General features: G+C 39.7%; 1 protein-coding gene across 1 annotated transcript in view; it reads right to left on the reverse strand.

The window, feature by feature from the left end:
• The window catches only part of thnsl2 (threonine synthase-like 2), an 18,114-nt gene extending 3,159 nt beyond the window's left edge, over positions 1–14,955 (reverse strand). The window contains exons 1-6 of the mRNA XM_034896231.1: positions 14,872–14,955; positions 9,268–9,499; positions 7,670–7,864; positions 3,609–3,761; positions 3,282–3,521; positions 241–389 (exon numbers count right to left, since the gene is read on the reverse strand). Of these exons, the coding sequence (XP_034752122.1) occupies positions 241–389; positions 3,282–3,521; positions 3,609–3,761; positions 7,670–7,864; positions 9,268–9,490 (960 nt within the window). The 5' untranslated portion in view covers positions 9,491–9,499; positions 14,872–14,955. The remainder of the gene's footprint in view (positions 1–240; positions 390–3,281; positions 3,522–3,608; positions 3,762–7,669; positions 7,865–9,267; positions 9,500–14,871) is intronic.
• Between the last annotated feature and the right edge of the window lie 1,943 nt (positions 14,956–16,898).

The raw sequence follows: 16,898 nt of genomic DNA on the forward strand, positions 1-16,898 counted from the left end.
CATGTGATTGGCTGCTTAGAAATTAAGTGTTAACGAGGAGTTGGACAGGTGTACCTAATAAAGTGGCCGGTGAGTGTAAAGCGGCTCCTAAAAATGTATTTATAATTAAATAAATAATGACATGTTCAAACTATGTGTGGATGAACACACAATAATATCATGATCTTATCAAAAGTAATCTTCAGACTGACACCTCAATGATATGAGCAGTTGTAACAATAACCTGTGTTGCTGTGTTACCTGGATGTCTATTGCAGGGGCCAAAGTTTGTGTGACATTAGCTGCCATGGTAAAGTCCCCGCTGGTTACCGTCCTGTGCAAGATGTCATTAGAATTCACCATGGCCACCAGCTTCAGGGGCAATCCCATCTGCTTTACAATGTAGCCAGCTGACACAGACAGACAGACAGACCTGTTATCATAATTTGGAAAAAACTGATTCCTTTGGTGCTATCATGATAACCCTGATAATTGACTGTGCTGCTCTTATGATAAATGACTGTATTACATTACACAGATCCAAGATAAGACATAAGTCCTTGGATGTGAAAATGTTGACTACAAGAAAATTAAATTGCCAACATTAATGCTATAACAATTAGTCAATAAGTTAGTTGCTCAATTTTGATAATTGATCTAACTGTAAATCGGGGCCTCTCTATGTGTGTGTCCGTTGTTTTTGAAATATCTCATGAACCAATCTACTTCACTTCACAGCACCGCTGTTGTAAAATGCAGACTTTGGTGATATCAACATGTCTTGTTGATGAAAAAGACAACACAATAATGTAGTTAAACAAACACTTGTTTTATGTTCATTGCCTTCCACCTTTCCCAGAATTGTCCCTTTTCTTGTCACTTTGTCATTTTAAACCTCCCCACATTATTTGTCCAAAACAGGTATTATTTATTTAAAATACAGATCTTCCTTGACTTTCCCGGTTGCCTGTGGACTGATTTCTATGTAATGGTCAATGAACAACTGGCACACACGTCAACACAGAGTCCACATGATGTATTTCTATTGTGTACATTTTGCAGTGTCGGCCATTAAAAGGACCATTGGTTGGCAGCTGGGACTCTGGTTCAGCCAGAGCAGGCCCATCGCTGGGGATCTGACCCCCCAACAGCCCTACCGGATAAGCAAACGTTCTGTTGCTGCCATTGGACCCAGCTGGGTGGGTTCAAGTTCCTAGTTCCTCGCGACTAGTTTGCTGATCCGGGAAGGAGCCGTGGCAGTCAGGAATCAGACTTCTGATGCCAGGGCTTGTGCTGTTGCTGGGTTTGAGTTGCTACAGCTGCTGGCTGAGGTACTTTCTCTGGGTTGCCGCCGTAAAGTTTGTCGCAGAGGCACAGCACGTGTCGACTCTGTGACTTAAAGGTCACATATTATTCTTTTCCGTATTTTCTGTCATATCTACAATGTTATAATGTCGGCTATTCATATTTTGGCCAAAACTCCCCGTGAGCTAAACGTTAAGATTTCAAACTGTTCTAAACCCTCCGGTTTCAACAGTTTTTATCTACTCTCTGGTGTTAACTGGTGAAAGTGTGTTTTCATCCAACGCTTTAAAGCAAATAAAAACCTGTGCATAATGACATCCCATGCTGTTTTGCAATTAAATTGGTATCAAATTGGTATATTAGACATTTTTAGGTGTTTCCATTCATTTTTGCACTGAATCGCACATAAGTTTTTCTATACAAAATGGATCGCGCCGTCTACCAACACATGATCAATATTGCACAAGTTTTAGTTCTTATGTACCAGCTGATAGCGACACATCAAGCTATTTTAAGAAAACCCAGTCATTGTTGGATGTTTTTCTGAGGGGAACGATCTTGAATACAGGTTGGTTATCAGGGACTTTGTCAGCTGGTGTGAGCTCAACCAGCTTCAGCTTATCACCAGCAAGATGAAGAAGATGATTGTTGACTTTAGGAGGAAAACATCCCATTTGTCACCAGTGAGCATCCAGGGATTGGGCATTGACGTAGTGGAGAGCTACAGATTCCTGGGTGTTCACCTAAACAATAAACTGATCTGGACTGATTACACCCATGCTCTAAACAAGAAGAGCCAGAGTCGCCTCCATCTGCTGAGGAGACTCAGGTCCTTTGGAGTGTGCAGGGATCTCCTCAGGACTTTTTATGACTCTGTGGTGGACTCTGCCATCCTTTCTGCTGTGGTCTGCTGGAGGGGGGGATGCTCGGACCGGGACAGGAGCAGACTCAACAGACTGATCAACAGAGTAAGCCCTCTCTTGGACTGTCCTCTGGACCCCACAGAGAACGTGGGGGAGAGAAGGATGTTAGCTAAGCTGACATCCATCATGGACAACACCTCTCGCCCCCTACACGACACTGTGGGGTCCCTGAGCAGCTCCTTCAGCAGCAGACTGATACACTAATGGTGTAAGAAGGAGAGGTACCACAGGTTGTTCATCCCGGCCGCTGTCAGACTCTACAACACCTGCACCACCTGATATTGTTGTAGTTTCTGTTCCTGTGTTTCATTTACTCCACACACTCTGTATTTCTTTACTATCTGTATTTATATTTTTTCCATTACAAGTACTTACTTTTTCAATATTATTCATGGTCACAGGTAAAAATAATTTCTATTAAGGTTACCTACTTTTGCTATATTATTTTAATTAAATATTCAATTTAATTTTGACGTCACTCACTTACACTGCAATATTGTTTTCTGTACTATGGCAACAACAATGGCCTTTTATGGGACACGGGATTGGTCATCTGCTCCAGGCAGGAACTACTTTACTGTGGTGTTAACAGTGTCACTTGTAGCTAAGTGTAGTAAAAGATGTCATCTTAGCTGCCAATGTTGTTAAAATCTCCAGAATTTTGGCTCGCATTGCTGCTGGGTTGTGGAACATTTGGTTTAGAAGCCTTTTGGTGATTTTACACGGTAAAACACAGTCCGGCCATATACTCCGTCACAGTAGCTCTCCCTAAAACTAGTGAAACAACAGCGGAGCGTTAGTGAAACAACTGCGGAGCGAAGATTCCAGGAAACACGCTGGCCATTCAGAGCATACTGGGCTGTCTCGGGAGGAATGCTTAAAGAGACAGGCGCTCCAAGAGAGCGTCTCAGACAGAGGATGAATACAGGTGCAGCAGCCATGGGCAGGATAAGAAAAACAAAGTTTTTTTGAACATTAAAGCATGTAAAAATGTCCTAGTACAGACACAATATATAAGTATGAACCTGAAAGTGTTATGTAATAGTTCTCTTTTGGAGCGTGTATTCAACCCACCTGCAATGTTTCCCGCCCCTCCAGTGGGCACCACCACCTCCAGCTCAGGCAGGTCCCCGTCGGTCTCTTCCTGCTCCATACCACTGAGCTCCAGGTAAGCATAGATGAAGTGGGCCAGCTGGATCATGACTCTAGACCAGTTGACTGAGTTGAGGCTCATCAGACCGTGAGACCTGACCAGGTCCTGGTCGGCAAAAAGACGGCGCAGAGGCTGATCTATGTCATCTGAGCTGCCGTCTGCTACAGAGGTAAAACACACACTTGCTTTGATTTTGATGTTGCATTGTGAAAGATCAGCCATAAGTCCCTTGGCCTCTTTTAATTTACCTGCAAACACATGGACATTGTCCTCCAGACAGGTGATCATGTGTTTCTCTTGGACTGGAGTGATGCGTCCTCGGGGGTAAGTAACCACCACATCCAACCCACTGAGACCTTTGGCGCTCTGGATGGCCGAACCACCTGTGTCTCCTGATGTACCTGGAGGAGAAACTCAGATTCATTACGTTTATAATCTATGATACTATCTATGACACGTTGTATAGTTTTGGTGCCTTTTGTTCCGGAGCAGGCCATATTTAATACTTTTAACCCTTGTATTGTATTCGGGTCAAATTGACCAATTTCAAATTTTTAAAAGAAGAAAAATGGTACAAGTTACGTTTTGTCTACCTGAAAATCAATGGCCTTGCATATTTTCTGTGATAAAACATGTATTCCTGATTAAATTCAGAAAATTATTCTGGATATGAACACTTTTTCCAAGATTAGAATGATCACAGAGTGGATTTTTAACATGTATTATAACCTTATGACAAAAAACAAATCACACTTTCATTTTTAATTGTGTTCTATAAGAGACTGATTTCATTCCTTAAACATATTTTATCTCAATTGTTTGAAATTGAGATAAAGACAATATTAGTTAATAGATTATGAAGCAACATTATATTTCAGAATTGTTTTTAAAACCCCGATTAAATCACGGGTCAATTTGACCCGAAGGATATGAGAGGTTCCCGAAAGTCAAGACAATACAAGGTTTAAAACAGCTTGCTAAAGAGAAACTAGAGGAAGATTGGACAGTGTGGACCAAGCCAGCTTATGATGATTTGAGAAAGTTGAGGACGTGAGATGAATAAGTCCTTCAATGTGGCCCTGGACACATTGGTGCACACATTGCTGAAATAATGTGTCTGATTTTAAACAAAGTGAAGAAATAGAATTTAATAGAATAGAACATTTTCAGGTGGAATGATCTGGTTGCAATTCGTATTTTTTCAGCCCTTAAAGATCCACTTATCATTACAGCGCTGCCTGTGTCATGAAAGACAGCCAATAAGAACAAATTGAATGGTCAAAGTTGTCATATTTTATTTAACACCAAAACCGCCATAGCCCACTCGTCGTCTACAGCAGAATTGATGTATTTGCATAATGTCCGTAAACTCATTTACATGTTAATATTCACTAAAATGCATTTATAATCACACTAAGGTATGTATGCCCAGTATTAATATGTGCAAAATAACAGAAATTAAACAAAACTATCACACTCTCTGTGAGTACTGTGTGCACTATACAACTATGACGCTATAATAATGTCAATAATGTTATTTATGTAACTCATTTGAATAAACTATACTGTTGCTAAAATAATTAAAAGGTGGGAATGTATGTCAGATGGCAGGTAGTACTGTATGTTTACTTTTGAACTGAAAGACATGAGAGAGATAGAGGGACAAATATAAATGCTTACTGATGTGTTCTTGTTAGGCAAAATATGATAATATCAGACTTTTAACCGTGATTATATTAAGCATCAAGTGAACAAAATGAAAATGCTGAAATTGATTACAATATTTCAGTACTTGTTTCATGCCTTTTAGGTTTTACACTACAGGTTATACACTATATTGTACTTACAACTTGGATCAAATAGAGCAGCATCAGACAGAACCAAATAGAAGTGTTTTTTCATGAAAAAAAATATATTTAGGTTTTGTTTTGACCGTTCACTTTACATTGGCTTCCTGTAAAATCAAGGATTTTATTTAAAATCCTTCTCCTGGCCTACAAAGCTCTAAATGGTCAAGCACCGCCTTACCTTGACAAGCTCTTAGTACCTTATTGTCCCAGTAGAGCACTACACTCACAGAATTCAAAGTTACTTATGTTTCCTAAAGTCTCTAAAAGTACAATGGGAGCCAGAGCCTTCAGCTATCAGGCTCCTCTCCTGTGAAACCAGCTTCCAGTCTGGGTTCGGGAGGCAGACACCATCAACACATTTAAGAGTAAACTTAAAACTCTCCTCTTTGATAATGCTTATAGTTAGGGAGTAAGCGGTTGCAGCGTTTGCCTAGACCAGCGGGGGAGGGTGTATAGCTGCAGACACAGCACCCCTTCACTTCTCTGCTTCTCTTCATAGTTGTCAGATTAACTTACCATGTAATCAACAACATAATAAAACTAGAGTGCAGTACAGCCCAACATCCTTCTCTTTTTAACCTCTCTCTCTTAGTTATGCTGTAATAGTTTTAGACTGCTGGGGGACTTCCTTTGTCACACTGAGATCCTCTCTCCTTTATCTTTGCATGTCCCATAAATGCTTGTTACTAACCTAGCTCTTGGGAGTTATTTCCCGGAGTCTAAATGTTCTTTTTCCCCCAGTATGTTTCCTTAGATCAGGGACGCTCTAAAATCATAGTTGCAGCTGTCGTTGTGGTCCTGCTATACGTCCTGCGGTGCCCTGCTACGTCCTGCTGTGCCTTGTAATGCCGTGCAGTGCCCTGCTATGCCACGAACTACTACAAACTACTATTTCTAATCACTGTTCCATTATCTTTTATTGTGACTGTTATCGCCATTATTCATTACAACCACAACCGGTTCCATCAGACTCCGCCTACCAAGAGCCTAGGTCTGTCTTCATAAAAAGGAGATTATCCTCGCCACTTTCGTACTTGTTGCTTGCTCTGGAGGGAACTACTATAATTGTTGGGTCTTTGTATTTTATGGAGTGTGGTCTAGACCTACTCTGTAACTGGTCTCAAGATAACTCTTGTTATGAATTGATACTATAATTAAAATGTTATTGAATTCACTGAACTGAAATGAACGACACAGCGCAAATAATCAGATTACTGCATGGGGGAGCAGCGTGAAAATATTTCTTTTTAAATAGCACATTTTACTTTAGACTGCTATGAGTACACCAGTTTTGTGTGAGTTGAAGCTTTTAGATAAGATTTCTGGCTGGGAACGGTGTGTGAGGGTTGAGTATGTCTTTGCTGCTATAGAGATTAATGCAGCGCTATAGAGGTGGAGAGGGGTGACGGTTTAACGGTCCATCAGCCAAACAAAAGGCTCTCATTGAGTGACAAGAAAACTTTGCATCCTAAAAGTTGCCGGCAGTAGTCTTTAAGCAGCACAGTAAATTACACTTTCTTCAGTCTATATCTAGCTAACTGTTAACTATTAAAGTAGCAAGCCATTCTTTTATTTTATATGTAAACTTGCCAGCGAGATATAGTGCTACTACCACAGCCCATAAGGTGGTGTTGAGTAATAGACGGAGGAATGCATTAAACAGCTACCGAGTTTATGTTGCTAAGGACGCAGGATTCCAACCGTAGAGACAGAAGGGAGTATTTTCTTTCGCAGAACCAATACAAATCGTATTTAAATCAATAAACTCCCATTTAAATAAATATTTTGTGTCAAAATATTGATTTATTTGGTATGCAGCCATGTAACAAGTGGGATAATGTAAAGCGATCTTCACTTTCCCGTCCACGGAAATGTTCAGTTTAATGTGAACTAGAGCAGCCAATAGCCAATTCCTGCAGTGATTAAAACAGGAGCAGGGTCATTTGTCCACAGACAGCCTGTAAGGGGAATAAAATGTGTGCCTGGATTGGTGGCTTTTGCCAGAAATGTATTCACTGCAGAAGGGAGAGATACTGTGGTGTTGAGTGATAGACGGAGGGTTGTATTAAACAGCAAAATAGTTTACACGGCTATGGATGCAGGATTTCAACCTTGGAGATGAAATGGACTATTTTATATTTATTTTATTTAGCGGAAGCAATGAAATCGTATTTAAATCACCATTCAGGCTGATTCAAGTCCAGATCACTCTTTCGGGGTTGTTTTCGCTAACAACCGCCTTGCTTTACGTTATCCCTTACATAATTGGTATCTGCTTTGGTCAAGCTCTATTTCAAACAAGCCACAATGTATACACAGCGTTATCGCTGTGCCAAAAGTTGAGGTGAAATTTGTTGCGTCCACCTAAATTATATAATGCTGCACAAGTGCAACCAATTGAAAAAACCTACTACTTCATAAGTTTTAAAAGTCTGGAGCCCTGTAGGTGTTAGTCTTACCTACAAGAACAATAGCTCTGCGGTTCTCTTTTCGCAGGAAGTAGACGAGGAAGCGCACAGTGCAGGACATAGCCAGGTCCTTAAAGGCCAAGGTATTTCCATGGAAGAGCTCCAGCACTGACAGACCCTCCTTCAGCCGGGCGATTCTCAACACCTCAGGCACTGAGAAACCAGACAGGGCTTCACCCACTAGGACTGGCACAGGGAAAAAGATGGAAGAGGGAAAATCAGCTTCTTGGTGTTTGCAGTTCTGTTGACCATGTCTTCTTGTAAAATGTCGTTTCATTTAAATTTGGTAAAAACTCTGAACAAAGTCTCTCTCTGTATTAGTGTCTCACCCACATCCAGTATAAGACACTATACTTGCATACAGGGCTATTAACGGATCAGGCCCAGCTTGTATCCAGGACATGGTCAAACCCTACACCCCAGCCCGCCCACTCAGCTCTGCATCGGCCAACCTGCTTGCTGCCCCCTGACTGGTTGCTATCCTGGCCCCTAAATGGCGGGATGAGCCCCCCCACTGACATCAGGACGGGCAAAAGCCTACGCATCTTGCGCCGCAAGCTAAAAATACATCTCTTCTAACTGCACCTGATGAATAAACAAAAATGAAATAAAAAAACTAATGTACTTGCGCTTACTTCTTGCTGTATGGAGTTTGTACCTTTAAGGTTGAAAGCACTTAATTGGAAGTCGTTTTAGCTAAAAACTTCAGCTAAATGACATGTAATGTACTGTGAAATACTTCTGTAACACTGACTTCATTCCTGTAGATGTATCTGCTTGAACCTACCATCTTCATCGTGCCTCTGTCTTATCTATCTTCTCTTTTTACAGTGAACAGAACAATTCTTAGTAAAAGTATAAAACCTGGTGTGCCTTTCAACAATTGGGAACTATGCTCTGTTCTGTATAGTTCTGTTCTGTTCTGTGTCACCTTTTCTCAGAGTACCTATAACTACTTTCAGAATCCACTCCTTCAAGCCAGTACACGATAGGATACAAACCACAAAACAATTGTTAATTTAACAATCTTTACAAATCGCACCTGTGTTTTTTGCAACTTTTATGCCTCCTTTGTAGAGCTGGGCATTATATTGATATCGTGATATGAGTCTAGATATCGTCCAAAGTTTTGAATATGGTAACATGGCACAAGTGTTGTCTTTTCTTGGTTTTAAAGGATGCATTACAGTAAAGTGATGACATTTTCTGAACATAAAAGACTGTTGTAACTGTTCTATTATTTGCCTTTACCCACTTAGTCATTATGTCCACATTACTGAAGATTATTTATCAAAAATCTCATTGTGTCAATATTTTTTTATATTAAAACATTATATTTATATAGCCCCAGTAATCAACACTAGAATATTGTTGTGGTATCGATATCGAGGTATTTGGTCAAAAATATTGTGATATTTGTTTTTCTCCATATCGCCCAGCCCTCTCCTTAGTCTTAATCATGAATACTTTACATTTTTTAGACCAGTTTTGAATGCAAGTTGCAAGTTTTCCTCTTACATTTATCCTATTTCCTATTTCTTAATATCAAATGGCATGTAATGCTAACAGTGAGTATTTCACCAGCTCACCCTCCAGGTCTTCTCTGGGGATCAGCTGAGTGGGGATGAACAGTGAGGCAACCTCCACCACCAGTTTGGTGTAGGTCAGCCCCCTCCAGCCCCTCAGGGTGTCTGGGCTCAGCACAGGCACACTCTCGGGCATGAACATCCCCCCGTCTGGAGCGTAGCCTGAAAACAGTACATCCCGGAAGTCCCATCCTTGGACCCCACCCCGAGTACTGCAGTACTGCATTGGACAAACCTGTGATTAATAAGACAAGAATCTTATATACACACACACAGGCTATTGACAATTTCCATAGGGTATCGTTAAAAATATTTGATACAGGTAAAAATACCAATACCATGACTTTGATACCGGTTCCTCTACTATACTTTTTTGATATGATATTATATATGTATATATTTTAATATATGTATTATATTTGATATTTATAGAAAACATTACGGAACAAATCTTTAAATCTATTTTTCAACTCCTAATACGTGAGACCGTCTCTGAGCGTAACATAGATTTCTCCCTGCGTGCCTCTGTAACGTTATGTCTGCAAGTGAGAATGTTGGTTTGAAATTGAACACTACAGTAGGCTAAATGCCAATGTTGTTTTAATAAAAAAAATCATTTGCACAAAGCAAGCCGATCCACTTTTCCATGTTGATGAGAGCATTAAAATTAGAAAAAAATAACGGGACAAGAAGAAATCAAGGGACATTTAGAATAGATAAAAATCTGCAATTAATCACAAGTTAACTATGACATTAATGCGATTAATCATGATTAAATATTTCATTGTTTGACTGCACTAGTTTAAAGAAATGCCAATAAACCAGAGCAGGTTTTTTCTCCCATCCCGGAATGCTGTGAGGACTAGCCAGTGGAGGAAGGTTTGGCAAAGAGAGACTAGCCAATCACAAATATTATTAGATCTTGGTAGAGCTGCATGCTTATTGTCTCAGAAGCTAATTAGATTTACTCCTTAGGTATTGAAATTGGTTAGTGAATGACAAAAAATATTGAATTAAGTACCCAGCCCCAATTTACCTTGCATCATCTACTAGTACGACATCCAGATCTGATGTTTGAAGTGGACTCATATAAAACCACTTCATGCAATGCCAGGGACCTTTGTTACATCTCTCATTTCCTGTTATCTCTCTACTCTCAGGTCTTTAATAAGCAAGAATCTGAGTACGCAGAATTTTTAGCACATTTCCAACAATTTCTTTTTTTTAACTCGGAATGTTAACACATCTCCAACCCAAGGAAGAAATCTGAAATTCATTCTGGATCCCTGCTGAAAACCGTAAAAAATCTGCTAATAAGGCAATAAATTGAACTGGGTCTAACCTAGTCTGTCCAAGGTTTCTCCCTAAAAGATTAAGATTAAAGTATCCTTTATTAGTCCACAAAAGGAAATTACAATTTACACTCTGTTGTTATTACACACAGGCCTGGATTACACACACATGCTCAGTACCTATACATGCACTAATGGAGAGATGTCAGAGTGGGGGGGGGGCTGCCCATGGAAAGGCGCCCCGAACAGTTGGGGTTCGGTGCCTTGACAGTGCCCAAGAGGTGAACTGGCACCTCTCCAGCTACCAGTCCACCGCCATACTTTGGTCTGTATTGGACTTGAACCAGCGACCCTCTGGTTCCCAACCCGACTCCCGACAGACTGAGCACTGCCACCAAACTGCCAAAGGACGTTTTTCATTGCCATGGTTGCACTAAATGCTTGCTCTGGGGGGGGGGGGATTACTGGAATTGTTGGGTCTTTGTAAATTATAGAGTGTTCTCTAGACCTGCTCTATCTCTAGTTTCCTGAGATAACTCTTGTTATGATTTGATACTATACATAAAACTGAATTGAAAAATTTAAACTGCAAATACAACTTTTAACTGCAGATTTTTTTGATCATTTGCACCAAGAAGTCCAACATTAGTTAAAGTAGGTCCTGCTTTAATTATGTGGCCTGGCTGTGTCAAAATATAGTTTGAATCTTAAGTTATATTATGCTTAGTGTACATTGTTCCAAAAAAATACTATCTTTATGACATTGCCACAAATTACAAAGAATTATGTATTTTTCCATCACAAAAATATGGTTACACTGGACGTAGTGGAAACATGAAGAAAAAAGGGTAAATACAAATTGCACTGAGGGCGGTAGGCGGCGGGTCAGTAGGCAGTAGTGGAAAGTAACTACATTTACCCAAGTACCACATGTGCTTGGGTACTCACATGTTATGCTAATTTCTACTTCTCCTCTACTACATTTAAAGGTCCCATGACATGGTGCTCTTTGGATGCTTTTACATAGACCTTAGTGGTCCCCTAATAATGTATCTGAAGTCTCTTTTATATAGACCTAAGTGGTCTCCTGATACTGTATCTGAAGTCTCTTTTATATAGACCTTAGTGGTCCCCTAATACTGTATCTGAAGTCTATTTTATATTGACCTTAGTGGTCCCCTAATACTGTATCTAAAGTCTATTTTATATAGACCTTAGTGGTCCCCTAATACTGTATCTGAAGTCTATTTTATATAGACCTTAGTGGTCCGCTAGTACTGTATCTGAAGTCTCTTTAATATAGGCTTAGGCGCAGGCTGGGGGTGTGGCCTTGACCAACCGGCACTTTGCTTGTTTGAAAGCCACGATGTCTCTCTCTCATGGGGGGGACAAATTATCCGGGTGGGCATAGCAGAGGAATGGGAGGTAATCTTGTCACTTATGACCTCATAAGGGGCAAGATTCCAGATCGGCCTATGTGAGCTTTCATTTTCCCAAAGGCAGAGCAGGATACCCAGGGTTTGGTTTACACCTTTCACCCTTACTAGCCACTGGAGGAGCCACAAAGTGATACAGGCTAACAAAGATAGTTTTTTCCTTGAAGCGTTTCATGGTGAAGTCAATGTAAACTGTCATTAAATAGTTCTGGCATTTAAAAATAGAAGCCTACCGGGCTGATCACAGCATTCTGTTATTGTACTAAAGTATTGAATTTAAATTGTTACGACTGCTGTCATATTTGTTTGTGTTTGGCTGTGTGTGCACATGTGTCTTATTTTATTGTGTTTTAACATGCAAATAGCGCTGTGCCATAGCGTGGAGATAATTGGCGGAAGCAGACATGCCCATGATTGGCTGCAGCTGGGGATCGCCGGATATTTAAAGAGGCAAGATGGCGGCCGTCATCGGGCAGCAGGCATTACTCATCCTCCTCTCCTCCAAACCGGCCACACATTGTTTTTGTTCAATTGTTAGATTAGATACTTTTCGTTTCAATAATAAGGGTGGACCGCCAGGTGTGTTATTTTAGTTTTTCTCCTGTTTAATTAGTTAGGAAGGCAAGTCTTTGTCATTCTTTTGGCCATCTTTTGGTTCATTAGGTTTATATCTTACTTTCTAGACAGGGTTGTTTTGTTTGTTATTTTGGTGGTAGGACACCCTGAAGCCTAATTTATGGTATATCTGTCTAATTATGAGTTCTAATGAATGTCAAATAAATACTTTTGTCTCATTAAAACAACTAGTTTTGTGGCTACTTAAGAGACGGGAAAGATGGGGCCTGTTTTGTTCATGTTGCGTCCTAGGCACCCATAGACTGGGGCGTAACACCTGGCATTTAAAAATAGAAGCCCACCGGGCCGATCACAGCAAGAAATTAGGTTTACAATTTAAAATGTCCGCACGTAAAACTATGTAAATGAAAAAAACTACAAAACAATTTGAAGCATGCTGCAACATTTATGAGATCTATTCTGTTATTGTGCTGATGTATTGTGTATAAATTGTCAGACAATAAGAACCAAGTACAAGAGTGGGATGTAGCTAAGTACATTTACTCAAGTACTGTACATGAGTACAAATATGAGTTATATGTGAGTTCTAAAATAGGATGTTTTATTATAAACTAAACTACCCAACAATATATATTCCAGCAGAAATCCTTAGCTGATTAAACACTGTGCTGATTGATAGAACTGTTTGGATCGTTTTATCAGTTTCTAAAATGTGAGGATTTTTCTGCATTGAGTACTTTTATTTTCATTACTGTAAGTACATTTTCCCAATGGCATTTACATACTTAAGTAACATTTTCAATGCAAGACTTTTTACTCATAACAGTGTCTTAATAGTTCATTTACCAAAGTCAAGGATTTGAATGGTTCTTCCACCACTGACCCCTTACAATTAGTGCTGCACGATATGAGGAATATGTCATATTGCGATATGATTTACAATATTGGAGGGGATGATCATTTTTGTATCAATATTCTCTGTCAAGTCAAGTCAAGTGTGATTTTTTTATTTTTTTTTCATCTCTGTAGCACCACAATACTTGAATGGTTAGACACATATTTTGCCTTTAACAAATATTGCACCCCTCTGCAATTTGGATATTAGACTAGTACTTATTGCGATTTCAATAAAATTGCAATTAACTTTGCAGGCCTACTTACAATCAAAACTCAAAACCGTATTTGAACATTCAACACTATTGAAATGTCACTTTACTCGAGCCCATGACTCATGTTCCTATCACACCTGCCAAGTCAGCACAGATATATGTACTACTATATCTGTATAGTACCACACAGAGCGTAATACATACCAATATGGAGTCAAATGTCTCTTTCCTCTTCAATTTCTTTTAAGGTAACAGATCTATACCCACTGCCAGCCAAACTGTCTACACTACGAGGGATAGCTCTACTGACAAGCTGTTGTCCCAAGGAAGATAAAAGTTGAACTTGAACTTTGGAACAACCTACCCAGGCTACCTAATCTAAAAGTAGGCTTACTAGCTCTCTTATTTAAGCAAATGGACCCATGATTTATATGCCCCCTGATTTTCTCACTAATCCAATCCATGAATGCATTATTTTCTTATTTCATAGAAAATCCACATATGCTGCTGGTTGTCTTTATGGATAGTCAAAATATAGCTTTTTGGTTCCATTGATGTTGATCATTTTAGAGTTTTTTTTAAATATTGCTTGAAGACCCAGCCATCTGTTCTGCGTGCTACTCACAGTTCTTTTATTAACTAATGCAAATAAATCAAGGTCTCTGTCAAGTTAGAGTTACATTGCTGGTTTTATAATGTTTTTTCTAGAATTAACAGCAGTCAAAAACCGCAGAAGCTGTCAGATAAAGAAATAGTGGAGTACAAAGTGTAATATTTCACTGTGAAATGTAGTTGCGTAGAAGAAGTATAAAGTAACGTTACCTCAAAAAGTAACGTTACGTGAGTAAATACACTTTATACCGTTTTATCCACTCCTGGTTGAATACCTGATATCAGCATATAAGGGCTAAGTTCAGGGCTTCTTGCATAGGTTACATACATGTGCCCCATAAGGAGTGTATTTGACCATGCAGGTTATATCAATTGCGTAGCGTTAACGGCTTATAGAAACACAGAGCGCGACCTAACGTTAACATTCTAGCGTTAAGCTAGTTCAGCTACTTTTTGTTTGAGGCAATACTGTGCTGAATGATTCAGACAACTTCTTTTGTGACTCGTTACATCTTTGAAAAGGCGGAATGAGCGTTCAGTAGTGGTCGAAGAATGTAGAAAGTATGCTACAGTATGACTGACTTGCCTTTATTCGAGTTGGTTTTGACAGCTTCCAGTTTAGCTAGCCCAGAGGCAAAGGACTCTGGATTGTTGCACGTTTCCATTGGCTCAAAAGGCTGTGGGCGGGACTTCCTTTATAAACCGATTCTAACTAGAGACAAACCGTACATTGACGGTCCATGGGATAAACCTATTATATGGGACAAATTGATGAATGAATATCATAGACAGTTAAAGAAACTTTTCAAGCAAAGAAAATTGAAAGTCACTAAAATAGACAATGAAGGGATTAAGCTGATAATGAAAACTTGGTTGCCTAGGAGAAAACAACTCAACCTTTTTTATTCTGTATGCAGACCATTGAAAATGGCAGCTATTCCAAAGTTCCTAGCAAAGTATTTAATGGCTACAGAAAATGGGCAGATAAAGCCCTTAGAGACCAACTGTCCACTTTTTGTGGGGCTCAAAGGTATGTGAAAAATGAGAAGAGGGAGACAACACATAGTGTTTAAGACATCGCATATTAATCAACAATGTGTTAGCCAGCTGTGGTCCTTTGGCCAGGTGTTTTGAGACCGGAGCAACAGGAGACAGCAGTACAGGTTCAACTTTCCAGACAGAAGTCAATAACCATTACCAACACCATAAAGACAGCTAGAGCAACATATAGGCTTTGAGCGACAGGAAGCAGCAAGACATAAACTGTTAAGACATGTTTTAATTTAGTAAAAAAATACACAGCAGACAGCAAATCAATATGTATGCAATATCTTTGTGAATAAGCGAGTGATGAGGAGAAGTGTGTGTATGAGAATAAAACAAAGCAGTAACAAACAGCATTGTCAGTTGGCAGGCCAGAGGAAGAGGGTCTTCTTTACATCACTGATGAGGTCTCAGCTCCACACACCTGGAACACTTGAGGCCGGCATAATGTTCAGAAAGACTTTGGTCTGTCAGGGATGGATGTTTTTGTCATAGTATCTCAAATGTGACACTACCTACAGATGCAGATTGGGAGCCCATACTGTATGTGAACAACCATGTCATTTAGAAAGGATCTTCCTGTTGACTATTGCGAGAGTGATTAAAAACATAATCGGATAGCCAACAATTGAACCTAAGCGTTAGCCCATTCAGGAAGAGTACTTTGCTGCACATTTATTTCTCTCTCTCTCTCTCTCTGTTGACCTAATCAGCGGACTGGGTGTTCACTCTTACAGTTAAACCAACCAGATTTGGGCACAATGTTGGTGAGCTGTTGAGATGTTGCATTCAAATTTTAAATCTGTTGTCTTCTCTCTTCTGCTGTCAGTTGTGATTCCAGGCAGAACAGATGTGACACTCTTCCACCCCATTCATTTGCAGGTCTTATCATTAACCCCATTCCACATCACATCCATCCAGATCTTCCTTTATCACCACCACCAAATACTCTAGACACCGTGTCTAGACTCCATCTGGGGAATATTTCTGTATATCCATGGCCTCCATACCCCTTATAGTTTAACACTGCGATGGAGGTTAATTGCCAAAGACTCTGACATATAAGCCTACAATGCACAATGTTAATTAAACTTATTTTACTCTTAAATTAAGGCTCTCCTGATTGAAATACAGTACAATCCTCAAGGTAATGTAAGAGGTAACACTTCAGAAACAAAACAAAAATGGTAATTAGAATTGACTATCTGATGAAGTGTGGGAAAAACATGGCTTTACTACTTTTTTCTATTTGTTAGTTGCTTTCTGGAGCTATGCACACAATCATTGGACTACACATTGTACTGTGCATGATTGTGTGTGTGAGTGTGTGTTTGTGTGTGTGTGTGTGTGTGTGTGTGTGTGTGTGTGTTGTAATATAGTTTAAATGAAAAACCACATCAACCAAAAACAACGAGTACTCTGCTCTATATGTGCCGACCTTAAACCAACCAAATGACTTTTCATGCAATTCCACAGGTGAAAACAAATTTCTAATATCGGAATGAAATCATGAGAGTCTTGCTAGAGTTGGAGCGCTTCCAGGGGCTGATTTAGTCATTTTGAGG

The sequence above is a fragment of the Etheostoma cragini genome, chromosome 16, assembly GCF_013103735.1.
Source record: "Etheostoma cragini isolate CJK2018 chromosome 16, CSU_Ecrag_1.0, whole genome shotgun sequence".
NCBI lineage: Eukaryota > Metazoa > Chordata > Actinopteri > Perciformes > Percidae > Etheostoma > Etheostoma cragini.